This window comes from Petromyzon marinus, chromosome 85 (assembly GCF_048934315.1).
Source record: "Petromyzon marinus isolate PM22_M1 ecotype Great Lakes invasive population chromosome 85, UKy_Petmar_22M1.pri1.0, whole genome shotgun sequence".
Classification (NCBI taxonomy): Eukaryota; Metazoa; Chordata; class Hyperoartia; order Petromyzontiformes; family Petromyzontidae; genus Petromyzon; species Petromyzon marinus.
This window is the reverse complement of record NC_133750.1, coordinates 1,947,920-1,975,681: the sequence shown is the minus strand read 5'-3', so window position 1 is coordinate 1,975,681 and position 27,762 is coordinate 1,947,920. Positions and strand designations below refer to the sequence as shown.

At 53.0% G+C, this 27,762-nt stretch overlaps 1 protein-coding gene across 5 annotated transcripts in view; it reads right to left on the bottom strand.

Moving 5' to 3' along the window:
* LOC116936923 (ran-binding protein 3-like) overlaps positions 1-27,762 on the bottom strand; it is a 36,593-nt gene extending 8,831 nt beyond the window's left edge. Inside the window, exons 1-15 of one of the 5 annotated variants that reach the window (XM_032944070.2) lie at positions 27,657-27,762; positions 26,316-26,380; positions 25,617-25,653; positions 22,073-22,153; positions 21,471-21,539; positions 21,100-21,165; positions 20,459-20,545; positions 19,905-19,964; positions 18,487-18,773; positions 15,257-15,337; positions 12,714-12,787; positions 10,431-10,518; positions 9,447-9,657; positions 6,791-6,924; positions 822-942 (exon numbers count right to left, since the gene is read on the bottom strand). In XM_032944070.2, the coding sequence (XP_032799961.1) occupies positions 822-942; positions 6,791-6,924; positions 9,447-9,657; positions 10,431-10,518; positions 12,714-12,787; positions 15,257-15,337; positions 18,487-18,773; positions 19,905-19,964; positions 20,459-20,545; positions 21,100-21,165; positions 21,471-21,539; positions 22,073-22,153; positions 25,617-25,653; positions 26,316-26,380; positions 27,657-27,678 (1,483 nt within the window). In that variant the 5' untranslated portion in view covers positions 27,679-27,762. The remainder of the gene's footprint in view (positions 1-821; positions 943-6,790; positions 6,925-9,446; positions 9,658-10,430; positions 10,519-12,713; positions 12,788-15,256; positions 15,338-18,486; positions 18,774-19,904; positions 19,965-20,458; positions 20,546-21,099; positions 21,166-21,470; positions 21,540-22,072; positions 22,154-25,616; positions 25,654-26,315; positions 26,381-27,656) is intronic. The other 4 variants (XM_076057863.1, XM_076057864.1, XM_076057866.1 and 1 more) reach the window with 4 other exon arrangements.

The window sequence follows — 27,762 nt, the reverse complement described above, 5'->3', positions numbered from 1 at the left end:
GAGGACTCAGAGTGGGTGGTCCCAGTGACCAGGTCCCGCTAGCCGGAGGCATTACCTCCTTAGGGTGTTGGGTAGAAGGGGCCATTACCCATTAGTGTTCGGGGCTTTCTGTGTTACTGTAAAATAAATAAGAAGACTCCGTCTCCATACAACACACTACACTAGTAGTAGTGAGTAGCAAGTGTTAGTAGTGAGCACTACTAGTGGTGTGTACTATTAGTGAGTACTAGTAGTGGTGAGTAGCAAGTGTTAGTAGTGAATACTACTAGTGCTGAGTACTGCTAGTGGTGAATAGTGAGTGTTAGTAGTGAGTAGTAGTAGTAGTGAGTGTTAGTAGTGAGTGTTAGTAGTTTGAGTGTTAGTAGTGAGTAGTAGTGAGTGTTAGTAGTTAGTGTAAGTAGTTAGTAGTAGTAGTGAATAGTAGTAGTGATTAGTAGTAGTGAGTGTTAGTAGTGAGTAGTAGCAGTGAGTGTAAGTAGTGAATAGTAGTAGTGATTAGTAGTAGTGAGTAGTGGTAGTGAGTATACCTAAGCGAGATTGTAGAGACCCATCATCCAGAGAGGCCATGTCGTGTTAGTAGTGAGTAGTGGTAGTGAGCAGTAGTGAGTAATGGTAGTGAGTATACCTAAGCGAGATTGTAGAGACCCATCGTCCAGAGAGGCCATGTCGTGTTAGTAGTGAGTAGTGGTAGTGAGCAGTAGTGAGTAATGGTAGTGAGTATACCTAAGCGAGATTGTAGAGACCCATCGTCCAGAGAGGCCATGTCGTGTTAGTAGTGAGTAGTAGTGAGTGTTAGTAGTTAGTAGTGGTAGTGAGTATACCTAAGCGAGATTGTAGAGACCCATCGTCCAGAGAGGCCATGTCGTTGAGCCGGAGGCTCCCACGGCCTCTCTCCACCCAAGACTGGACGGCAGCGTCCAGAACAAACAACTTGCACTGCACCTAGCCGGGAACATTGACACATACAGAACAACATTCACACACACAGTACAACATTCACACACACACACACTACAACAGTCACACACAGTACAACAATCACACACACAGTACAACACACACACACAGTACAACATTCACACACACACACTACAACATTCACACACACAGTACAACATTCACACACACACAGTACAACATTCACACACACAGTACAACAATCACACACACATTACAACATTCACACACACACACTACAACATTCACACACACGCTACAACATTCACACACAGTACAACAATCACACACACAGTACAACATTCACACACACAGTACAACATTCACACACACAGTATAACATTCACTCACACACACTACAACATTTTCACACACACACACTACAACATTCACACACAGTACAACATTCACACACACACAGTACAACATTCACACACACAGTACAACATTCACACACACAGTACAACATTCACTCACACAAACAGTACAACAGTCACTCACACACACACACAGAACAACATTCACTCACACAGTACAACAATCACACACACAGTACAATATTCACACACACAAACTAACAACATTCACACACACAGCACAACATTCACACACACAGTACAACATTCACACACAGCACAACATTCACACACACAGTACAACATTCACTCACACACACAGTACAACAGTCACTCACACACACACACAGTACAACATTCACACACACACACTACAACATTCACACAAACAACAACAACCGCCATTCGCCACTAAGTGGCGGTGACGTCACAACGACGCTTGTGCCAGGCTATGTGCACCCTGAGGCCACGTGAAGTGTCGAACGCCCGCTGGCAGGAGGTCACGGGGCATACCCAGGTGCCACGGGTCGACTGACTAAGATGACTGGTTGATGCACCACCTGTGCCCCCTACTGTGCCAACCTGCTGTGCTTTAGCCATCCGGCGCTCCGCTCGTTGTTCTGAGCGTCGCTGCTCCGCCCTCCGTTGTTGTTGGAGGGCGACTACCTCCAACTGCCCAGTAGCGTCCTTCACGAGCCTCCTCCACAGAGGCCGATCTTGACACCGCTGGTACCAGTCATCGGCAAGTCCACTCAGCTCCACGTCCTCCTGTACCACATCACTATATCTCTTCTCTAGCCCGTGCCGCGCCCGCTTAGCCACCTCAATCCGGCCAAACAAAAGCTGTTTCGGCATGCGGTGGCTGGGCATGCGGGCTACATGACCCAGCCATCGCAGCCTTGCCTGCCGGAGGAGCTCACCGATGGGACCCTGCCCAGATCTTTCAAGGATTTGTGAGCTCCTCACACAATCCAGTCTGGTTAAACCCAGGATGGATCGTAGGCAGGCCAGCCTAAATGTTTCTAACCTGCGAAGATGTTCCATTAGGGGGGTCCACGTTTCGCAAGCGTAGAGAAGGGAGGGAATGACCGTGGCCGAGAAGACCTGAAGCTTAGTGCGGAGCGACAGACCAGGTAGCTTCCACACAGCGTTACGCAACCGATGAAAAGATATTGCCGCTCGACTGATTCGGAGTGAGACCTCTGCTGTTAAACTGGAGCCAGTTATAAGCACACTGCCCAGGTATGGGAAACTCTCCACTCTCTCCACAACTGCCCCATCACCGATTGGGAGCTGTGGGGGTGGAGTGTCCGATGGTACAAAATACCCAGGCAGGTGCTTAGTTTTGGTGGGGCTGATGGTAAGGCCCCACCTCTTAGTGGCACGCTCCAGTCTCAGCAGCAGCGTCTCCAACTCCTCTTCTGACTGAGCAGCTATTACCAAATCATCAGCATACATAACGTGGTTGAGCAATAGGGAGCCATCCCTTGACCGCACCCGGGCATCGATCAGCCTCCCATTATATCTGTACCATATGGAGATTCCCCCGGTACAGCTATTGAAGGCTTCACGAACTACGTGGTCAAAATAGATGTTAAATAATGTGGGAGCCAGAGGACATCCCTGTCGCACCCCAAGGTGTACAGGGAATGGCTCTGACTCCCGGCCACGTAGTTTTACCCGGGCCCGCTCACCATCATGAAGGTCCTTAATGATCGTGAGCCGAGGGTCAGGTACTCCAAAAGCACGAAGAACGACCCAGAGCCCAGGCCTACTGATGGTATCATAGGCCTTGACCAGGTCAATAAAGCAGAGATGTAGGTCTTGTTGGAATTCCCTAGACCTCTGCTGTAGCAGACGGACAGAAAATATGCCATCTGTGTAGGACCGCCCTTTCCTGAAACCGCATTGGGGCTCCGCAAGCCTCTCCTCAGCGTGCCTGGCGAGGCGATGCTGAATAATCCTTGCCAGGACCTTTCCCGGCACACTGAGGAGTGAGATGCCCCTGTAGTTGTTACAGTCTGTGCGGTCCCCCTTCTTAAGGAGGGGGACCACCAGGGCATCCTTCCAATCATGCGGAACCCGTCCAGTGGTCCAGACCGTTGTTATGATGTCATATAGGGCAGTCTGTGCACAAACGCCACCCTCCCTCAGCATTTCGCTTGGGAGATCATCTCTGCCCGCTGCCTTTCCTGGTCTCAGACTCCGGATCGCCTTCAGTACTTCCTCAACAGATGGCACCTCAGCCAGCCACTCACAGGGGGTAATTTTCTTCCAATATTTGAGGCACCGCAGCCTCAGCAGGGTCATCCCCACTTTGTGCCACGATGTTTTCCTGGCTGAGGGATTTCCCCTCCCCCAGGACCTCACAGAAATGCTCAGCAAATCTGCAAACCTGTTCCTGGGGGGCAGAGATTGGATCACCGTTTTTTCCCCTAATGATGGTAATAGGTGTGGCGCTGCAGGTTACTTTTTTGATGGAGTTAAATAGAGATTTGTGATTGCGGGCCACTGAGGCAGACTCCATCTCCTCAGCAACCCGCGACCACCACCCATCCTTGCAGCACCTCACGGCTCTCCGAACCTCCGAGCGAAGGCTGCGGTAAGCCTCCTCATTCTCTGACGTGGGATTCTGTAGCCGATGACAGTGGGCCTGTCGCTTTTTCTCAACTAGCCTGAACACCTCCTCTGTCAGCCAGGGTCTCTGGGGAGGTCTGGACCGCGTACCCATAGCAGCCATTGCAGCTGCATGAGTCACAGTCCTAAACCTCGCCCATATACCCTCGACATCAGGAGGAGTGGGGGACGATGCCAACCCCAGCCGCAAGCAATGATTAAATTCTCGCAACTTTCATCAGCTGAGACTAGGCCCCTTTAGGTTGAAATGGGGTCCTGGGTGTACACCCACCACCGGAGTGGAAGAATGGCAGGCACATCTTGCAGATGACTAGTCGATGGTCAGAGGGCAGATCAGCTCCACGGTAGGTCCGGGTGTCAAGGACATGGGACGCTGGTCCGTCACTATGTAGTCCAGCAGATGTTCTTGCTTGGACCCGGGCATGCATCCATGATGTTGTGTGGATGCACCGATGCTGGAACAGCATATTGGTAATTACAAGCCCATGGGCTGCACAAAAATCTAGCAGCCTCCTACCGTTGTTATTGAGCTGATCTGGCCCATGCCCTCCAATCACTCCAGACCAGGTACCAGCATCATGACCAACTCGGGCATTGAAGTCACCCAACAAGATGACTATCTTGAGGGGCCACTTTAGCCAGCACATGTGACAGGAGGTCAAAGGCGGCATCTGACTCATCGGTTTTGCCTGCATCCCTCCACGGATGTTCGTCTTCGGTGGGGGCGTAAGTAACCACGACCATCACTCCTCGCCTCCGGTTGATGGGAAGGCGAGCCCAAAGTAGCCTGGGGCTTACAGCTTCCCACACCTCACCGCCATGCTCCCATGCCCCCTTCATTCTTTTGTTCAAAAGAAGAGCCACACCCTGTTGTTTGGCAGTCTGCTGCCCCGAGTAGAGTACTGTCCACCCCTCATGGTGGCAAGAGCCAGAACCGGTCCACCGAACCTCCTGAATGCCACAGAAATCCAGGCGGTACCGGTCCAGCTCCCGACAGAGGAGTGGCAGCCTCTCCTCCGCAGTGAGCGTTCGAACATTCCACGTGGCCACACGAAGCGGCTTTTTGTTGTTTTTGGAGGAGACCCGAGGGTAAAGATTCAATCTCCTGGCTCCGCCAATTGGGGTTTGGCCAGGAGACGTCATAGACGCCTGTTCCCCCAGGGCCTCCGGCACAAGCTTATTAGTTACATATTTAAGTTTAACTCGTGGTTTTGGGGTAATCAATTGAAGGTGGAGGGGTTACCAGCCCCTCGCACCCGTCCAGAGCCCCCGTTTAGCCACTGTGGTGGTCACAGACACCATGAGGGGAGAGGCCAATCAGAATTGGCCCTCCCCCCACTGCACTGTCCACGACAGAGTAGCCCGTCTGGCACCGCGAGGAGGTAGGGGGTTGTTTTGCCCAGATCTTTCAAGGATCTGCGAGCTCTTCACACGATCGAGCCCGCAGGTTAAACCCAGGACGGATCGTAGGCAGGGCCAGCCTCGATGATTCTCACCGGCGCAGATGTTCCACAAGGGGGGGGTCCACGTTTCACAAGCGTGGAGAAGGGAGGGCATTACCGGGGCCGAGAAGACTCGAAGCTTCGTGCGGAGCGACAGACCGGGGGTAGCTTCCACACAGCGTTACACAGCCGATTACAAGATAATTACTACTAGTGGTGAGTAGCGTAGTGTATAGTAGTGTAGTGTATAGTAGTGTAGTGCATAGTCGTGTAGTGTATAGTAGTGTAGTGTATAGTGTAGTGTATACTGTAGTGTATGGTAGTGTAGTGTATACTGTAGTGTATGGTAGTTTAGTGTATAGTGTAGTAGTGTATAGTAGTGTAGTGTATAGTCGTGTAGTGTATAGTGTAGTGTATAGTAGTGGTGTATAGCAGTTTAGTGTAGTGTATAGCATAGTGTAGAGTGTAGTGTATAGTAGTGTAGTGTATAGTAGTGTAGTGTATAGTTGTGTAGTGTATAGTAGTGTATAGTAGCGTAGTGTAAAGTGTAGTGTATAGTAGTGTAGTGTATAGTCGGGTAGTGTATAGTGTAGTGTATAGTAGTGTAGTGTATAGTCGTGTAGTGTATAGTGTAGTGTATAGTAGTGTAGTGTATAGTCGTATAATGTATAGTCGTGTAGTGCATAGTGGTGTCAAGTAGTGGTGTCTAGTAGTATAGTGTATAGCAGTTTAGTGTAGTGTATAGTGTAGTGTAGAGTGTAGTGTATAGTAGTGTAGTGTATAGTGGTGTAGTGTATAGTAGTAGTGTACAGTGTAGTGTATAGTAGTGTAGTGTATAGTAGTGTAGTGTACAGTGTAGTGTATAGTAGTGTAGTGTATAGTAGTGTAGTGTATAGTAGTGTAGTGTATAGTAGTGTAGTGTATAGTGTAGTGTATAGTTGTGTAGTGTATAGTAGTGTAGTGTATAGTAGTGTAGTGTATAGTAGTGTAGTGTATAGTAGTGTAGTGTATAGTAGTGTAGTGTATAGTAGTGTAGTGTATAGTAGTGTAGTGTATAGTGTAGTGTATAGTTGTGTAGTGTATAGTGGTGTAGTGTATAGTAGTAGTGTACAGTGTAGTGTATAGTAGTGTAGTGTATAGTAGTGTAGTGTACAGTGTAGTGTATAGTAGTGTAGTGTATAGTAGTGTAGTGTATAGTAGTGTAGTGTATAGTGTAGTGTATAGTTGTGTAGTGTATAGTAGTGTAGTGTATAGTAGTGTAGTGTATAGTAGTGTAGTGTATAGTAGTGTAGTGTATAGTAGTGTAGTGTATAGTAGTGTAGTGTATAGTAGTGTAGTGTATAGTGTAGTGTATAGTTGTGTAGTGTATAGTGTAGTGTAGCGTAGAGGCCAGGCCACCTGCAGGACGTTGCTCTCTGCCTCCTCCCCAGTCCGCGTCTCCACAGTCTCCAGCAGGCAGCGCTTGCTGGTGGCCTTTGTGTAGGCAGCGGCTGACTCCTCCAGCGTGCGCAGACACGGGGAGGGAGACACGCCTTTGGAGACACGGGGGGGGGAGGGGGAGGGAGACACGGGCGAGACACGGGGGGGGGGGGAGGAGACACGGGGGGGGAGACACGGGCCAGGGAGACACGGGCGGAGGAGACACGGGCGGAGGAGACACGGGGGAGACATGGGAGAGACACGGTTACACAGTGAGAGGGAGACACGTGGGAGACACGGTCACACAGTGAGAGGGAGACACGGGAGAGACACGGTTACACAGTGAGAGGGAGACACGGGGGAGACACGGGAGCGACACGGTTGACCGTGAGGGTGAGTGTGATACACGGTGAGTGCGAGGGTGAGCGTGAGTGTGAGAGTGAGCGTGAGGGTGAGTGTGATACACGGTGAGTGTGAGGGTGAGTGTGAGTGTGATACACGGTGAGCGTGAGGGTGAGTGCGAGGGTGAGCGTGAGGGTGAGTGTGATACACGGTGAGCGTGAGGGTGAGCGTGAGGGTGAGGGTGAGTGTGATACACGGTGAGCGTGAGGGTGAGTGCGAGGGTGAGCGTGAGGGTGAGTGTGAGAGTGAGCGTGAGGGTGAGTGTGATACACGGTGAGTGAGTGTGAGAGTGAGTGTGAGCGTGAGTGTGATACACGGTGAGCGTGAGGGTGAGCATGAGGGTGAGCGTGAGGGTGATACACGGTGAGTGTGAGCGTGAGGGTGATCGTGAGTGTGAGCATGAGGGTGAGGATGAGCATGAGGGTGAGCGCGAGGGTGAGCGTGAGGGTGATACACGGTGAGCGTGAGGGTGAGCGTGAGGGTGAGCGTGAGGGTGATACATGGTGAGCATGAGGGTGAGCGTGAGGGTGAGTGCGAGCGTGATACACGGTGAGCGTGAGGGTGAGCGTGAGGGTGAGCGTGATATACGGTGAGCGTGAGGGTGAGCGTGAGGGTGAGCGTGATACACGGTGAGCGTGAGGGTGAGCGTGAGGGTGAGCGTGATATACGGTGAGCGTGAGGGTGAGCGTGAGGGTGAGCGTGAGGGTGAGTGTGATACACGGTGAGCGTGAGGGTGAGTGTGAGCGTGAGGGTGAGTGTGATACACGGTGAGCGTGAGGGTGAGCGTGAGGGTGAGCGTGAGGGTGAGTGTGATACACGGTGAGCGTGAGTGTGAGGGTGAGGGTGAGTGTGAGGGTGAGCGTGAGGGTGAGTGTGATACACGGTGAGTGTGAGGGTGAGCGTGAGGGTGAGTGTGAGCGTGAGGGTGAGTGTGATACACGGTGAGCGTGAGGGTGAGTGTGAGGGTGAGCGTGAGGGTGAGCGTGAGGGTGAGTGTGATACATGGTGAGCGTGAGGGTGAGTGTGAGGGTGAGCGTGAGGGTGAGTGTGAGGGTGAGCGTGAGGGTGAGTGTGATACACGGTGAGCGTGAGGGTGAGTGTGAGGGTGAGCGTGAGGGTGAGTGTGAGGGTGAGTGTGAGGGTGAGTGTGATACACGGTGAGTGTGAGGGTGAGCGTGATACACGGTGAGTGTGAGGGTGAGCGTGAGGGTGAGGGTGAGCGTGAGGGTGAGTGTGATACACGGTGAGTGTGAGGGTGAGCGTGAGGGTGAGGGTGAGCGTGAGGGTGAGTGTGATACACGGTGAGCGTGAGGGTGAGCGTGAGGGTGAGCGTGAGGGTGAGTGTGAGGGTGAGCGTGAGGGTGAGCGTGAGGGTGAGTGTGAGGGTGAGCGTGAGGGTGAGCGTGAGGGTGAGTGTGATACACGGTGAGTGTGAGGGTGAGCGTGAGGGTGAGGGTGAGCGTGAGGGTGAGTGTGATACACGGTGAGCGTGAGGGTGAGTGTGAGGGTGAGCGTGAGGGTGAGCGTGAGGGTGAGCGTGAGGGTGAGCGTGAGGGTGAGCGTGAGGGTGAGCGTGAGGGTGAGTGTGAGGGTGAGCGTGAGGGTGAGCGTGAGGGTGAGCGTGAGGGTGAGTGTGAGGGTGAGCGTGAGGGTGAGCGTGAGGGTGAGTGTGATACACGGTGAGTGTGAGGGTGAGCGTGAGGGTGAGGGTGAGCGTGAGGGTGAGTGTGATACACGGTGAGCGTGAGGGTGAGTGTGAGGGTGAGCGTGAGGGTGAGCGTGAGGGTGAGCGTGAGGGTGAGCGTGAGGGTGAGTGTGAGGGTGAGCGTGAGGGTGAGCGTGAGGGTGAGCGTGAGGGTGAGTGTGATACATGGTGAGCGTGAGGGTGAGTGTGAGGGTGAGCGTGAGGGTGAGTGTGAGGGTGAGTGTGAGGGTGAGCGTGAGGGTGAGTGTGAGGGTGAGCGTGAGGGTGAGCGTGAGGGTGAGTGTGAGGGTGAGCGTGAGGGTGAGCGTGAGGGTGAGTGTGAGGGTGAGCGTGAGGGTGAGCGTGAGCGTGAGTGTGAGGGTGAGCGTGAGGGTGAGTGTGATACACGGTGAGTGTGAGGGTGAGCGTGAGGGTGAGTGTGATACACGGTGAGCGTGAGCGTGAGGGTGAGCGTGAGGGTGAGCGTGAGGGTGAGCGTGAGGGTGAGCGTGAGGGTGAGCGTGAGGGTGAGCGTGAGGGTGAGTTTACCGGTGAGCGTCGACACGCTGGGTGAGTGATTCCCGCGTGACGACGGCGATGATGACGTCATCATGGCTGTTGATGTTGTTGTTGACGTGGTGCTGGTGGTTGTTGTTGTTGTTGCTGTTGTCGTAGTCTCCACCCCCTCCTCCCCCCCCTCCCCTCCGTCCCGCTCGCTGCCCTCAGCTCCACGCTCGGCCTCGTCACCACGCACGGGGCTCTGTGGGGGTCACGGGGGGGTCACGGGGGGGTCACAGGGGGGTCACAGGGGGGTCACAGGGGTCACGGAGGGGGAAGAGGGGGTCATAGTGGTGGGGGGGTCACGGGGGGGGGGGGTCGCAGGGGGGGGGGGAGAGGGGGTCATGGTGGGGGGGGGGTCACGGGGGGGTCACAGGGGTCACGGAGGGGGAAGAGGGGGTCATAGTGGTGGGGGGGTCACGGGGGGGGTCGCAGGGGGGGGGGAGAGGGGGGTCACAGTGGGGGGGGGTCACGGGGGGGGGTCACAGGGGGTCACAGGGGGGTCACAGGGGTCACGGAGGGGGAAGAGGGGGTCATAGTGGTTGGGGGGTCACGGGGGGGGGGTCGCAGGGGGGGGGGAGAGGGGGTCATGGTGGGGGGTGGTCACGGGAGGGGGGTCACAGAGGGGGGGGTCACAGGGAAGGGGGGAGAGGGGGTCACGGGAGGGGTCACAGTGGGGGGGGGGAGAGGAAGGGGTCATGTGGGGGTCACGGGGGGAGGGTGGAGGGAGGGAGAAGGGGGCACGGGGGGGGGCATAGTATTGGTGGCTGTTGTGGTTGTGGTGGCTGTGGTGGTTGTGGTGGTTGTGGTGGTTGTTGTGGTGGTTGTTGTGGTCGTGGTGGTTGTTGTGGTCGTGGTGGTTGTTGTGGTTGTGGTGGCTGTGGTTGTTGTGGTGGTTGTGGTGGTTGTTGTGGTTGTGGTGGCTGTGGTTGTTGTGGTGGTTGTTGTGGTGGTTGTTGTTGTTGTTGTTCTTACCACCACCCTCTCGTTCATGTTTTGTCCGAAGACGAATGTCGTTTCTGTGGCTGGGAACAGCAACTCTCCCTCTGCCTTGGAGCGTCCCCTACGGAGACACGGGGGAGACACGGGGAGACCAGGGGGAGACACGGGGGAGACACGAGGGAGACATGGTGAGACAAGGGGGAGACACGGGGGAGACACAGGGGAGACACGGTGAGAAACGGGGGAGACATGGGGGAGACAAGGGGGAGACACGGTGAGACACGGGGAGACACGGTGAGACACGGGAGAGACACGGTGAGACACGGGGAGACATGGGGGAGACACGGGGGAGACATGGGGGAGATACGGGGGAGACACAAGGGGGAGACACGGGGGAGACACGGTGAGACACGCGGGAGACACGGGGGAGACACGGTGAGACACGGTGAGACACGGGGGAGACACGGGAGAGACACGGGGGAGACACGGGGGAGACACGGTGAGACACGGGGGAGACACGGTGAGACACAGTGAGACACGGGGGAGACACGGTGAGACACGGGGGAGACACGGGGGAGACACGGTGAGACACGGGGGAGACACGGTGAGACACGGAGGAGACACGGTGAGACACGGGAGAGACACGGTGAGACAAGGGGGAGACACGGTGAGACACAGGGGAGACACGGGGGAGACACGGTGAGACACGGGGGAGACACGGGGGAGACACGGGGGAGACGGGGGAGACACGGTGAGACAAGGGGGAGACACGGTGAGACACGGGGGAGACACGGGGGAGACACGGTGAGACACGGGGAGACACGGTGAGACACGGGGGAGACACGGGGGAGACGGGGGAGACACGGTGAGACACGTGAGACACGGGGGAGACACGGGGGAGACACGGGGGAGACATGGGGGAGACACGGGGGAGACACGGTGAGACACGGGGGAGACACGGTGAGACACGGGGGAGACACGGTGAGACATGGGGTAGACACGGTGAGACAAGGGGGAGACACGGTGAGACACGGGGGAGACACGGTGAGACAAGGGGGAGACACGGGGGAGACACGGTGAGACACGGGAAAGACACGGTGAGACACGGGAGAGACACGGGGGAGACACGGGGGAGACACGGTGAGACACGGGAAAGACACGGTGAGACACGGGGGAGACACGGGGGAGACACGGGGGAGACACGGTGAGACACGGGGGAGACACGGTGAGACACAGGGGAGACACGGTGAGACACGGTGAGACACGGTGAGACACGGGGAGACACGGTGAGACATGGGAGAGACACGGTGAGACACGGGGAGACAAGGGGGAGACACGGTGAGACACGGGGGAGACACGGGGGAGACACGGTGAGACACGGGGGAGACACGGTGAGACACGGGGGAGACACGGTGAGACACGGTGAGACATGGGGTAGACACGGTGAGACAAGGGGGAGACACGGTGAGACACGGTGAGACACGGGGGAGACACGGGAGAGACACGGGGGAGACACGGGGGAGACACGGGGGAGACACGGTGAGACACGGGGGAGACACGGGGGAGACGGGGGAGACACGGTGAGACACGGGAGAGACACGGTGAGACACGAGGAAGACACGGGGGAGACACGGGGGAGAGACGGTGAGACACGGGGGAGACACGGTGAGACACGGGGGAGACACAGGGGAGACACGGTGAGACACGGTGAGACACGGGGAGACACGGTGAGACACGGGAGAGACACGGTGAGACACGGGGAGACAAGGGGGAGACACGGTGAGACATGGGGGAGACACGGGGGAGACACGGTGAGACACGGGGGAGACACGGGGGAGACACGGGGGAGACACGGGGGAGACGGGGGAGACACGGTGAGACACGGGAGAGACACGGTGAGACACGGGGGAGACACGGGGGAGACACGGGGGAGACGGGGGAGACACGGGGGAGACGGGGGAGACACGGTGAGACACGGGAGAGACACGGTGAGACACGGGGGAGACACGGGGGAGACACGGTGAGACACGGGGAGACACGGTGAGACACGGGAGAGACACGGTGAGACACGGGGAGACACGGTGAGACACGGTGAGACACGGTGAGACACGGGAGAGACACGGGGGAGACACGAGGGGGGGTGTGGTAGTGGTGGTGGTTGCAGTAGTGGTTGTGGTTGTTGTGATGGTAGCTGTGGTGGTGGTGGTTATTGTGATGGTAGCTGTGCTGGTAGTTGTTGTTGTGGTGGTAGTTATGGTGGTTGTTGTTGTTGTGGTGGTAGTTGTGATGTTTGTTGTTGTTGCGCTGTCCTCTGACCCCCACGCTGGCTGTGGTAGACACTGCAGGAAGTAGTTTGTCCCAGAATCCTCCTCTGATGAACCGCCAACTTCCTGTCCCATCCACACCACCACAACAACCACCACCACCACAACCACAACCAACTCAATCTTTGTTTTTTTTCCGTAAAGTCACGTAGAAATAATAAAATAACATAATAGTGTAATAGTGGTTGTGGTGGTGATAGTGGTGGTGGTTGTGGTGGTGATAGTGGTTGTGGTGGTGATAGTGGTGGTGATAGTGGTGGTGATAGTTGTGGTGGTGGTTATGGTGGTGATAGTGGTTGTGGTGGTGATAGTGGTGGTGATAGTGATAGTGGTGGTGATAGTGGTTGTGGTGGTGATAGTGGTGGTGATAGTGGTGGTGATAGTGGTGGTGATAGTGGTGGTGGTAGTTGTGGTGGTGGTTATGGTGGTGATAGTAGTGGTGGTAGTTGTGGTGGTGGTTATGGTGGTGATAGTGGTTGTGGTGGTGATAGTGGTGGTGATAGTGGTTGTGGTGGTGATAGTGGTTGTGGTGGTGATAGTGTTAGTGGTGGTGATAGTGGTTGTGGTGGTGATAGTGGTGGTGATAGTGGTGGTGGTAGTTGTGGTGGTGGTTATGGTGGTGATAGTGGTTGTGGTGGTGATAGTGGTGGTGATAGTAGTTGTGGTGGTGATAGTGGTTGTGGTGGTGATAGTGATAGTGGTGGTGATAGTGGTTGTGGTGGTGATAGTGGTGGTGATAGTGGTGGTGACAGTGACAGTGGTGGTGATAGCGGTGGTGGTAGTTGTGGTCGTGGTTATGGTGGTGATAGTGGTGGTGATAGTGGTTGTGGTGGTGATAGTGGTGGTGATAGTGGTTGTGGTGGTGATACAGCAGAGGTGTAGGGAATTCCAACAAGACCTACATCTCTGCTTTATTGACCTGGTCAAGGCCTATGATACCATCAGTAGGCCTGGGCTCTGGGTCGTTCTTCGTGCTTTTGGAGTACCTGACCCTCTGCTCACGATCATTAAGGACCTTCATGATGGTGAGCGGGCCCGGGTAAAACTACGTGGCCGGGAGTCAGAGCCATTCCCTGTACACCTTGGGGTGCGACAGGGATGTCCTCTGGCTCCCACATTATTTAACATCTATTTTGACCACGTAGTTCGTGAAGCCTTCAATAGCTGTACCGGGGGAATCTCCATATGGTACAGATATAATGGGAGGCTAATCGATGCCCGGGTGCGGTCAAGGGATGGCTCCCTATTGCTCAACCACGTTATGTATGCTGATGATTTGGTAATAGCTGCTCAGTCAGAGGAGGAGTTGGAGACGCTGCTGCTGAGACTGGAGCGTGCCACTAAGAGATGGGGCCTTACCATCAGCCCCACCAAAACTAAGCACCTGCCTGGGTATTTTGTACCATCGGACACTCCACCCCCACAACTCCTAATCGGTGATGGGGCAGTTGTGGAGAGAGTGGAGAGTTTCCCATACCTGGGCAGTGTGCTTATGACTGGCTCCAGTTTAACAGCAGAGGTCTCACTCCGAATCAGTCGAGCGGCAATATCTTTTCATCGGTTGCGTAACGCTGTGTGGAAGCTACCTGGTCTGTCGCTCCGCACTAAGCTTCAGGTCTTCTCGGCCACGGTCATTCCCTCCCTTCTCTACGCTTGCGAAACGTGGACCCCCCTAATGGAACATCTTCGCCGGTTAGAAACATTTAGGCTGGCCTGCCTACGATCCATCCTGGGTTTAACCAGACTGGATTGTGTGAGGAGCTCACAAATCCTTGAAAGATCTGGGCAGGGTCCCATCGGTGAGCTCCTCCGGCAGGCAAGGCTGCGATGGCTGGGTCATGTAGCCCGCATGCCCAGCCACCGGATGCCGAAACAGCTTTTGTTTGGCCGGATTGAGGGGGCTAAGCGGGCGCGGCACGGGCTAGAGAAGAGATGGAGTGATGTGGTACAGGAGGACGTGGAGCTGAGTGGACTTGCCGATGACTGGTACCAGCGGTGTCAAGATCGGCCTCTGTGGAGGAGGCTCGTGAAGGATGCTACTGGGCAGTTGGAGGCAGTCGCCCTCCAACAACAACGGAGGGCGGAGGAGCGACGCTCACAACAGCGAGCCGAGCGCCGGGTGGCTAAAGCACAGCAGGTTGGCACAGTAGGGGGCACAGGTGGTGCATCAGCCAGTCATCTCAGTCAGTCGACCCGTGGCACCTGGGTCTGCCCCGTGACCTCCTGCCAGCGGGCGTTCGACACTTCACGTGGCCTCAGGGTGCACATAGCCTGGCACAAGCGTCGTGGTGACGTCACCGCCACTTAGTGGCGAATGGCGGTTGTTGTTGTTGGTGGTGATAGTGGTGGTGGTGGTTGTGGTGGTGGTTGTGGTGGTGGTAGTGGTGGTGATAGTGGTGGTGAAGTGGTTGTGGTGGTGATAGTGGTTGTGGTGGTGATAGTGGTGATAGTGGTTGTGGTGGTGATAGTGGTGGTGATAGTGGTGGTGATAGTGGTGACAGTGATAGTGGTGGTGGTGGTTGTGGTGGTACTGACCTTGTCTCTCTTGGTTGTTGTTTTTTTGTTGTTGTTCTGCTTCTCTGCTGGAGGCAGGAGGCTGGCCGGGTCCTTGGAGGCCTTGGGGGGAGGGGCACGGGGGGGTACAGGGGGTATGGGGGGGGGGGGTCGTCATCCTCACCTTGGCACCCACTCATTCACTCACTCACCCACTCATTCACTCACTCACCCACTCATTCACTCACTCACCCACCCGCTCGCTCACTACCCGCTCGCCCGCCCGCCCGCTCGCCCGCCCGCCCGCCCAATCACCCACCCACCCACTCACCCACCCACACACCCACTCACCCGCCCACCCACCCACTCACCCACTCATTCACCCACCCATTCACCCGCCCACCCACCCACTCACTCACCCGCCCACCCACCCACTCACTCACCCGCCCACCCGCTCACCCACCCGCTCACCCGCTCACCCACTCGCTCACCCACTCGCTCACCCGCTCACCCACTCGCTCACTCGCCCGCCCACTCACCCGCCCACCCACTCACTCACTCACTCACCCACTCACTCACCCACACACCCACACACTCCCCCACCCACCCACCCACTCACTCACCCGCCCACCCACTCACTCACCTACCCACTCACTCGCCCGCCCACTCGCCCGCCCACTCGCCCCACCCACATCAAGAATTCTGTGCGATACAGTGAGGGAAAAAAGTATTTGATCCCCTGCTGATTTTGTACGTTTGCCCACTGACAAAGAAATGATCAGTCTATAATTTTAATGGTAGGTTTATTTGAACAGTGAGAGACAGAATAACAACAACAAAATCCAGAAAAACGCATGTCAAAAATGTTATAAATTGATCTGCATTTTAATGAGGGAAATAAGTATTTGACCCCTCTGCAAAACATGACTTAGTACTTGGTGGCAAAACCCTTGTTGGAAATCACAGATATCAGACGTTTCTTGTAATTGGCCACCAGGATTGCACACATCTCAGGAGGGATTTTGTCCCACTCCTCTTTGCAGATCTTCTCCAAGTCAATAAGGTTTCGAGGCTGACGTTTGGCAACTCGAACCTTCAGCTCCCTCCACAGATTTTCTATGAGATTAAGGTCTGGAGACTGGCAATGCCACTCCAGGACCTTAATGTGCTTCTTCTTGAGCCACTCCTTTGTTGCCTTGGCCGTTTGTTTTGGGTCATTGTCATGCTGGAATACCCATCCACGACCCATTTTCAATGCCCTGGCTGAGGGAAGGAGGTTCTCACCCAAGATTTGACGGTACATGGCCCCGTCCATCGTCCCTTTGATGCGGTGAAGTTGTCCTGCCCCCTTAGCAGAAAAACACCCCCAAAGCATAATGTTTCCAACTCCATATTTGACGGTGGGGATAGTGTTCTTGGGGTCATAGCCAGCATTCCTCCTCCAAACATGGCGAGTTGAGTTGATGCCAAAGAGCTCCATTTTGGTCTCATCTGAACACAACACTTTCACCCAGTTGTCCTCTGAATCATTCAGATGTTCATTGGCAAACTTCAGACGGGCATGTATATGTGCTTTCTTGAGCAGGGGGACCTTGTGGGCGCTGCAGGATTTCAGTCCTTCACGGTGTAGTGTGTTATCAATTGTTTTCTTGGTGACTATGGTCCCAGCTGCCTTGAGATCATTGACAAGATCCTCCCGTGTAGTGCTTACATGGAGCCCCAGGCCGAGGGAGATTGACAGTTCTTTTATGTTTCTTCCATTTGCGAATAATCGCATCAACTGTTGTCACCTTCTCACCAAGCTGCTTGGCAATGGTCTTGTAGCCCATTCCAGCCTTGTGTAGGTCTACAATCTTGTCCCTGACATCCTTGGAGAGCCCTTTGGTCTTGGCCATGGTGGAGAGTTTGGAATCTGATTGATTTATTGCTTCTGTGGACAGGTGTCTTTTATACAGGTAACAAGCTGAGATTAGGAGCACTCCCTTTAAGAGTGTGCTCCTAATCTCAGCTCGTTGCCTGTATAAAAGACACCTGGAAGCCAGAAATCTCTGATTGAGAGGGGGTCAAACACTTATGGGGTCAAATACTTATTTCCCTCATTAAAATGCAAATCAATTTATAACATTTTTGACTTGCGTTTTTCTGGATTTTTTTGTTGTTATTCTGTCTCCCACTGTTCAAATAAACCTACCATTAAAATTATAGACTGATCATTTCTTTGTCAGTGGGCAAACGTACAAAATCAGCAGGGGATCAAATACCTTTTTCCCTCACTGTAGCTGTGGCCATCAAAGGAGCCTGTGACAAAGTGTGGCACAGCGGCCCAGGGCATCCGGACAGCTCCTGGCGTGGCCTCCCGAGTTTGCACTGTCAAGGCCTCAGAACCTTCTACCAATCAACGCCTCACTCTGTACACTACACTATACACTACTGTACACTACTGTACACTACACTAACGTACACTACAATATACACTACACTATTATACACGACTATACACTACACTACTATACACTAAACTATACACTACAGTATACACTACAGTACTATGCACTTCACTCTACACTACACACTACAATGTACACTACACCACACACTACACCACACTCTACACCACACACTACAATGTACACTACACTACACACTACACCACACACTACAATGTACACTACACTACAATGTACACTACACCACACACTACACTCTACAATGTACACTACACGACACACTACAATGTACACTACAATGTACACTACACCACACACTACACCACACACTACACCACACACTACACCACACTCTACACTACACACTACAATGTACACTACACTACACACTACACCACACACTACAATGTACACTACACACTACAATGTACACTACACTACACACTACACTACACTCTACAATGTACACTACACGACACACTACAATGTACACTACACTACACACTACAATGTACACTACACACTACAATGTACACTCTACACTACACCACACACTACACTCTACAATGTACACTATGCGACACACTACAATGTACACTACACTACAATGTACACTACACTACACACTACAATGTACACTACACTACACACTACAATGTACACTACACTCTACAATGTACACTACACGACACACTACAATGTACACTACACCACACACTACACACTACAATGTACACCACACGACACACTAGTGCTGTACTAGTAACGAACTGGGCACGCTCTGTTGACATCACACCAAACCTCACTCGCGGGCCGTGTACTCACGTCCGCCCGTGTCTCCTCCGCGTCTCCCTGTGTCTCCGCGTGTCCCCGCGTCTCCCCAGCGTCTCCCCGCGTCTCCCCGACTTCTCCCCGTGTCTCCTCCGTGTCTCCCCGTGTCTCCTCCGTGTCTCCCCGTGTCTCCTCCGTGTCTCCCCGCGTCTCCTCCGTGTCTCCCCGCGTCTCCTCCGTGTCTCCCCGTGACTCCTCCGCGTCTCCCCGAGCCGTCTCCTCCGCTTCACCGGACGCCTTTTCACTGGCAGAACCTTCAGGCAGAGATGCAACGGAGGAACCTACAACAGCAACAACCGCCACAACCACAATTCAACCACAACACTAACCGCCACAACAACCACCACAACCACAATTCAACCACAACACTAACCGCCACAACAACCACCACAACCACAATTCAACCACAACACTAACCGCCACAACACTAACCGCCACAACAACCGCCACAACCACAATTCAACCACAACACTAACCGCCACAACAACCGCCACAACCACAATTCAACCACAACACTAACCGCCACAACAACCACCACAACCACAATTCAACCACAACACTAACCGCCACAACACTAACCGCCACAACAACCGCCACAACCACAATTCAACCACAACACTAACCGCCACAACAACCACCACAACAAACGCCACCACCACAATTCAACCACAATGCAACCACAACACTAACCACCACAACAACCGCCACAACCACAATTCAACCACAACACTAACCGCCACAACACTAACCGCCACAACAACCGCCACAACCGCAGTAACAATTAAACTACCACTAATCAACAACCACAACTACCATGCAAAAACCACCATGTGAATGCGTGAGTGAGAGGGTAGGTGAGTGGGTGAGTAAGTGGGTGAGTAGATGAGTGAGTGGGTGAGTGGGTGAGGGAGTGGGTGGGAGGGTGAGTGGATGGGAGAGTGGGTGGGTGGGTGGGTGAGTGGGTGGCTAAGTGAGTAGGTAGATGAGTGATTGGGTGAGTCTGATGGTGAGTGAGTGGGTGAGTGAGTAGATGAGTGGGTGGGTAGGTGAGTGAGTGGGTGAGTGGGTGAGTCTGTAGGTGAGTGAGTGGGTGAGTGAGTGGGTGAGTGAGTGAGTGGGTGAGTGACAGAGTGGGTGAGTAGGTGAGTGAGTGAGGGGGTGGGTGAGTGACAGTGGGTGAGTAGGTGAGTGAGTGGGTGAGCGAGTGAGTGGGTGGCGAGTAGGTCAGTGGGTGAGTGAGTGGGTGAGCGAGTCGGTGAGTTAATGTGTGAGTGACTGAATGTGTGAGTGCGTGGGTGAGTGAGTGAGCAGGTGAGTAGGTGAGTATGCCAGTGGGTGAGTGGGTGAGTGAGCGAGTGGGTGAGTGGGCGAGTGAATGAGCAGGTGAGTGGGTGAGTGAGGAGGTAGCTCACCAAGAAAGGGGGGAGGGTGTAGCGTGGCTGGCTTCAGCAAAGGCACCGTCAGTGTCTTCTCTACTCTCACAGACAGAAAGAGGGTGGTGGGTGGACAAGTGATTGAGTGAGTGAATTATTGAGTGAGTGAATGATTGAGTGAGTGAATGATTGAGTGAGTGAATGATTGAGTGAGTGAATGATTGAGTGAATGATTGAGTGAGTGGGTGGTGAGTGAGTGGGTGGTGAGTGAGTGGGTGGGTGAGTGGGTGGTGAGTGAGTGGGTGGTGAGTGGGTGGTGAGTGAGTGGTGAGTGAGTGGGTGGTGAGTGAGTGGGTGGTGAGTGAGTGGGTGGTGAGTGAGTGAGTGGGTGAGTGGACGAGTGATTGAGTGAGTGAACGAGTGAGTGGTGAGTGAGTGGGTGAGTGGGTGTTGAGTGAGTGGGTGTTGAGTGAGTGGGTGTTGAGTGAGTGGGTGGGTGAGTGAGTGGATGAGTGATTGAGTGAGTGAGTGAATGATTGAGTGAGTGGGTGAGTGAGTGGGTGGGCGAGTGGGTGAGTGAGTGGGTGAGTCACCAGCTGCAGGAGGAGGAGGTTGCTGAGTAGGAGGGGCGTGGAGCGTTGCTGGGCGGAGAACCGAGCGGAACTTCACTGCTGACTCAGCTGGAGATGCAGGGGGAGACGCGGGGAGACGCGGGGAGACACGGGGAGACACGGGGAGACGCGGGAAGACGCGGGGAGACGCGGGGAGACGCGGGAGGACACGGGAGGACACAGGTGGAGACGCGGGGGGAGACACGGGAGGAGACTCGGCGAGACACGAGGAGACACGGCGAGACACGAGGAGACACGGGGGGAGACGCGGGGAGACGCGGGGAGACGCGGGGAGACGCGGGGAGACGCGGGGAGACGCGGGAGGACACGGGGGGACACGGGGAGACACGGGAGGACACAGGGAGACATGGGAGAGACACAGGGGGACACGGGGAGACACGGAAGGACACGGGAGGACACGGGGGGAGACACGGGGAGACACAGGGGGACACGGGGGGTGGGGTAGACAGTGAGTGTCCCTACGCATCTGTTCTTTTGTCTCCATCAATGTCCCCATGTCCCCGTGACCCCCCTCCCCCGTGACCTACCCATGACCACCCCTCATGACCCCCCACGTGACCTCCCCTCGTGACCAGCCCCCCATGACCCCCCGCGCCGCTCACCCTCGCTGCTTCTCCCAGCGATGAGCGTCGCCGGCTTCAGACGAAAACCACTCGGCTTGGACTCCTCTACGGTGGGGGGAAGTGTCACAGGGGGGGGGGTCACGGGGGGGTCACGGAGGGGGGGTCACAGGGGAGGGGGTCACGAGGGGCGGAGTCACGGGGCGAAGTCACGGGGGGGTATCATGGGGGGCGGGTTCATGGGGGGGTCACGGGGGGCGGAGTCACGGGGGGGCGGAGTCACGGGGGGGGCGGAGTCACGGGGGGGCGGAGTCACGGGGGGGCGGAGTCACGGGAGGGGCGTCACGGCAGGGGCGCGCGGGGAGGGAGACACGGGGAGGGGGACACGGGGAGGAAGACGCGGGGAGTCTCACCGGAATCGCTGTCTGAGCTGTTTGCCGATTGACTGGGAGGCGAGGTCATGAACACGTTCCTAGAGATCACTGGGTAGGAAGGGGAGGGGGTGAGTAAGTGGGTGGGTGAGTGAGTGGGTAGGTGAGTGGGTAAGTGGATGAGTGGATGGGTGAGTGGGCGGGTGGGTGAGTGGGCGGGTGGGTGAGTGGGTGGGTGGGTGAGTTGGTGGGTGAGTGGTTGGGTGATTGGGTGAGTGAGTGGGTGGGTGAGTGGGTGGATGAGTGGATGGATGGGTGGATGGGTGAGTGAGTGGGTGGGTGGAACGGTGAGTGGGTGAATGGGTGAGTGAGTGATTGGTTGGGCGAGTGGGTAGGTGGGTGAGCGGGTGAGTCGGTGAGAAGATGAGTGGGTGGGTGAGTAAGTGGGTGAGTGAGTGGGTGGGTGGGTGGGTGAGTGGGTGGGTGAGTGAGTGTGTAGTTGGGTGAGTGGGTAGGTGGGTGAGTGGGTGGGTGAGCAGGTGAGTAGGTGAGCAGGTGAGTAGGTGAGCGGGTGAGTGGGTAGGTGGGTGAGTGGGTGAGTAGGTGAGGTGAGTGGTTGGGTGAGTGGGTAGGTGAGCGAGTACCTGGCTGTAGTGGAGGGAAGACTGGAGTGTTTACATTCTTGGCGAGTTTGGCTGCTGACGGACATTCTGTACCATCCGAGTCTGAGACAAGCACAGAGACAAACGGAGACCAACTCACTCACGCACCCACTCACTCACCGATTCACTCACCCACTTGCTCACTCACCCATTCCCTCAACCACCCATTCAATAATTCACCGACTAACCCACCAACCCACCCCATTTGTCAAACTGTGTCTAAGTGTGTCTCTGTCTGAGTCTCTGTGTGTCTATGTCTCAGTGAATCTCAGTGTGTCTCTGTGTATTATATGTCTCTGTGTATATGTATCTGTGTATAATGTCTCTGTGTATAATATGTCTCTGTGTATAATATGTCTCTGTGTATAATATGTCTCTGTGTATAATATGTCTCTGTGTATAATATGTCTCTGTGTATAATATGTCTCTGTGTATAATATGTCTCTGTGTATAATATGTCTCTGTGTATAATATGTCTCTGTGTATAATATGTCTCTGTGTATAATATGTCTCTGTGTATAATGTCTCTGTGTACAATATGTCTCTGTGTATAATATGTCTCTGTGTATAATATATCTCTGTGTAAAATATGTCTCTGTGTATAATATGTCTCTGTGTATAATATGTCTCTGTGTATAATATGTCTCTGTGTATAATATGTCTGTGTATAATGTCTCTGTGTATAATATGTCTCTGTGTATAATGTCACTGTGTATATGTCTGTGTACAATATGTCTCTGTGTACAATAAGTCTCTGTGTATAATATATCTCAGTGTATAATGTCACCGTGTATAATATGTCTCTGTGTATAATGTCTCTGTGTATAACGTCTCTGTGTATAACATGTCTCTGTGTATAATATGTCTCTGTGTATATGTCTCTGTGTATAATATGTCTCTGTGTATAATATGTCTCTGTGTATAATATGTCTCCGTGTATAATATGTCTCCGTGTATAATATGTCTCTGTGTATATGTCTCTGTGTATAATATGTCTCTGTGTACAATGTCTCTGTGTACAATGTCTCTGTGTATAATACGTCTCTGTGTATAATGTCTCTGTGTATAATATGTCTCTGTGTATAATATGTCACTGTGTATAATATGTCTCTGTGTATAATGTCTCTGTGTATAATATGTCTGTGTATAATATGTCTCGTGTATAACGTCTCTGCGTATAATATATCTCTGTGTATAATGTCACTGTGTATAATATGTCTCTGTGTATAATATGTCTCTGTGTATAATATGTCTGTGTGTATGTCTCTGTGTATAATGTCTCTGTGTATAATGTCTCTGTGTACAATATATCTCTGTGTATATGTCTCTGTGTATAATATGTCTCTGTGTATAATATGTCACTGTATAATATGTCTCTGTGTATAATGTAACTGTGTATAATATGTCTCTGTGTATAATGTCTCTGTGTATAACATGTCTCTGTGTATAATACGTCTCTGTGTATAATGTCTCTGTGTATAATACGTCTCTGTGTATAATACGTCTCTGTGTATAATATGTCTGTGTATGTCTTTCTGTATAATATGTATCTGTGTATAATATGTCTCTGTGTATAATATGTCTGTGTATAATGTCTCTGTGTATAATGTCTCTGTGTATATGTCTCTGTGCATAATGTCTCTGTGTATAATATGTCTCTGTGTATATGTCTCTGTATAATATGTCTCTGTGTATAATATGTCACTGTATAATATGTCTCTGTGTATAATGTCTCTGTGTATAATATGTCTCTGTGTATAATATGTCTCTGTGTATAATATGTCTCTGTGTATAATATGTCTGTGTATAATATGTCTCTGTGTATAATGTCTCTGTGTATATTGTCTCTGTGTATAATGTCTCTGTGTATAATGTCTCTGTGTATAATGTCTCTGTGTATGTCTCTGTGTATAATGTCTGTGTATAATATGTCTCTGTGTATAATATGTCTCTGTGTATAATATGTCACTGTGTATAATATGTATCTGTGTATTATATGTCTCTGTGTATATTGTCTCTGTGTATAATGTCTCTGTGTATAATGTCTCTGTGTATAATGTCTCTGTGTATGTCTCTGTGTATAATGTCTGTGTATAATGTCTCTGTGTATAATATGTCTCTGTGTATAATATGTCTCTGTGTATAATATGTCTCTGTGTATAATATGTCTCCGTGTATAATGTCTCTGTGTATAATATGTCTCTGTGTATAATGTCTCTGTGTATAGTATGTCTTTCTGTATAATGTCTCTGTGTATAATATGTCTGTGTATAATACGTTTCTGTGTATAATACGTCTCTGTGTATAATACGTCTCTGTGTATAATGTCTCTGTGTATAATGTCTCTGTGTATAATGTCTCTGTGTATAATGTCTCTGTGTATAATATGTCTCTGTGTATAATGTCTCTGTGTATGTCTTTTTGTATAATATGTCTCTGTGTATAATATGTCTCTGTGTATAATATGTCTCTGTGTATAATATGTCTCTGTGTATAATATGTCTCTGTGTATAAAATGTCACTGTGTATAATGTCTCTGTGTATAATGTCTCTGTGTATAATATGTTTCTGTGTATGTCTCTGTGTATAATATGTCTCTGTGTACAATATATCTCTGTGTATAATGTAACTGTGTATAATATGTCTCTGTGTATAATATGTCTCTGTGTATAACATTTCTCTGTGTATAATACGTCTCTGTGTATAATACGTCCCTGTGTATAATACGTCTCTGTGTATAATACGTCTCTGTGTATAATACGTCACTGTGTATAATATGTCTCTTTGTATAATATGTCTCTGTGTATAATGTCTCTGTGTATATGTCTCTGTGTATAATACGTCTGTGTATAATACGTCTCTGTGTATAATACGTCTCTGTGTATAATATGTCTCTGTGTATAACATGTCTCTGTGTATAATACGTCTCTGTGTATAATACGTCTCTGTGTATAATACGTCTCTGTGTATAATACGTCTCTGTGTATATGTCTCTGTGTATAATACCTCTCTGTGTATAATACGTCTCTGTGTATAATACGTCTCTGTGTATAATGTCTCTGTGTATAATATGTCTCTGTGTATAATATGACTGTGTATAATGTGTCTCTGTGTATAATATGTCTCTGTGTATAATATGTCTGTGTATAATGTCTCTGTGTATAATATGTCTCTGTGTATAATATCTCTGTGTATAATATGTCTGTGTATACTATGTCTCTGTGTATAATATGTCTCTGTGTATAATATGTCTCTGTGTATATATCTCTGTGTATATGTCTCTGTATCTCTCCGTCTGTGTCTCCGCGTGTCTCTCCGCGTCTCTCTTCGCGTTTTTCTGTGTCTCTTTGTGTCTCTCTGTGTGTGTCTCTGTGTGTCTGTGTGTGTGTCTCTCTCTGTCTCTCCGTGCGTCTCTCCATGCGTGTCTCCATGCGTGTCTCCGTGCGTGTCTCCGTGCGTGTCTCTGTGCGTGTCTCTGTGCGTGTCTCCGTGTGTCTCTCTGTGTTTCTCTCAGTGTGTCTCTCACCGTCTGGATCATCAGCTCCAAATGAAGTTGTTCTTCTCTGTAACACAACACAAGATGGGCGAGTGGGTAGTCAGTGGGTGGTGAGTAGTGAGTGGGTGATTGAATGAGTGACTGGGTGGTGAGTGGGTGGGTGAGTGGGTGAGTCGGTGGGTGAGTGGGTGGGTGGGTGAGTGGGTGGGTGAGTGGATGAGTGGGTGGGTGAGTGAGTGGGTGGTGGGTGAGTGGATGGTGAGTGGGTGGGTGTGTGAGTGGGTGGGTGAGTGGGTGGGTGGGTGAGTGGGTGGGTGGATGAGTGGGTGGGTGAGTGAGTGGGTGGGTGAGTGGATGCTGAGTGGGTGGGTGTGTGAGTGGGTGGGTGGGTGAGTGATTGGGCGAGTCGGTAGGTGAATGAGTGAGTGGATGGGTGGATGAGTGGGTGGGTGAGTGGTTGAGTGGGTGGGCGAGTGGTGAGTGAGTGGGTGTGTGAGTGGTTGGGTGGGTGAGTGAGTGAGTGGGCGAGTGAGTGGTGAGTGGCTGAGTTCGTGGTGAGTGGGTGGTGAGTGGGTGGGTGAGTGGTGAGTGGGTGGTGAGTGGGTGATGAGTGGGTGGTGAGTGGGTTGGTGGGTGAGTGGGTGGGTGAGTAGTGAGTGGGTGGTGAGTGGGTGGCGAGTGGGTGGTGAGTGGGTGGCGAGTGGGTGGTGAGTAGGGGGTGAGTGAGACCTTCCCAGGACGTTCCGTGGGGTGGAACACGAAGCTGGCTGGGGCAATGGTTTTTCCAGTGCGGTCTGCACAACCACCACAACACAACCACAACAATAACCACAACTACTGTCAACCACCACCACAATCACCACCACAATTACCACCAAAGACAAAGATCCCCCGTGTAGTCTCTAGCAGAGTGTAGGGGCAAGTGCTGTCAGTCGCGAGGAGCAGCACCTACACACAAAGATCCCCCGTGTAGCCTCTAACAGGCTGTAGGGGCAAGTGCTGTGTGAGTATGGAGGGAGAAGCAGCAGCAGCAGGAATGTGGCCGCCGCCACCACCACCTCGCCCGGCCGCCTTTGTCTCTCCCGAGTGGCGATGTTTAACTCCGCACCGGGTGCCCGTTTCGACTCGCAGGGTCGCACACGAAAGACGCAGCTGTCCCGGTTACGAAGCCTCTAACGGGGCTGTTGTGTTGGTGAAGTGGGGAGTTTTGCGATGCCATTCCACGTTCCTGTGGCCGGGAGCTAGAGTCGCGTGCATCCAAAGCACAAAACCGCTATCCAGACTTCCGTCACGGGGTTCAGGGACTGGGTACTTGTTTTCCCCCCCTCCAATGTAAACGCTTCCAATCGCGAACCCCTATTTAACGAGGTTCCAATTCCACGTTCCTGTGGCCGGGAGCAATATTTTACGTTGGAGGAATGGGGGAGCCGGTGAGGCGAAGCGGGCTAAGCTGCGCGGCCTAGCATTTTCCTCGGTCTCCGAGTGGAGCCTACCGCCTTGCCTGGCCGCCTCTGCCGGGCCTCCCCTCACCATTAGCGGCAGGGAGACAGATAACCACCCACCCACCCTCCGCCGACCCCCATTCCTCAACCCAAGATTGGACTTCCCAATCTCATTTCGCTACCCCGCCTCAGGGTCTCCCTCTCTCTTCCTCTCCTCAATGAAAACCTCGCATCGATTAAAGATTTAATAAACAGAAACTATTAATCAGCGAAGCTAAACAACGTTAAACGGATAGCAAGGCCGCAGGCTTCACATTTCCCACAGCGGATAGGCGAGGCGCCCGCGCCATTAGCCGGCGCCGCCCACGTGACGGCGCGATCAGCCAATGGCGCGCGCGCCTCTCGCCTATCCGCGTTAGGAATTGCAACGCGGATAAGCGACGAACTCGGGGGGGGGGGGGGGTTGTGGAGATTTTCCCGCCAAAAAGAATCCTGAGGGGGGGCACGGGGAATGTGGGGGGCACCATTAAGTGAGTGGTGGGGGGGGCGCGAGGAGGAGGGGGCGCGAGAGGGGGGTGAGGGAGGAGGGGGGGGGGGAGCCCCTCTCCCCCGGTCGCGAGACGCTCACCGTCTCCGCCCGACTCCGCCATGACGGTGGCGAGACCCACAATGCAGCGCGGCGGAGAGAATGAAGGGGGGGAGGGGTGGAGGAGGGGGTGTGTGGGGAGGGGTTG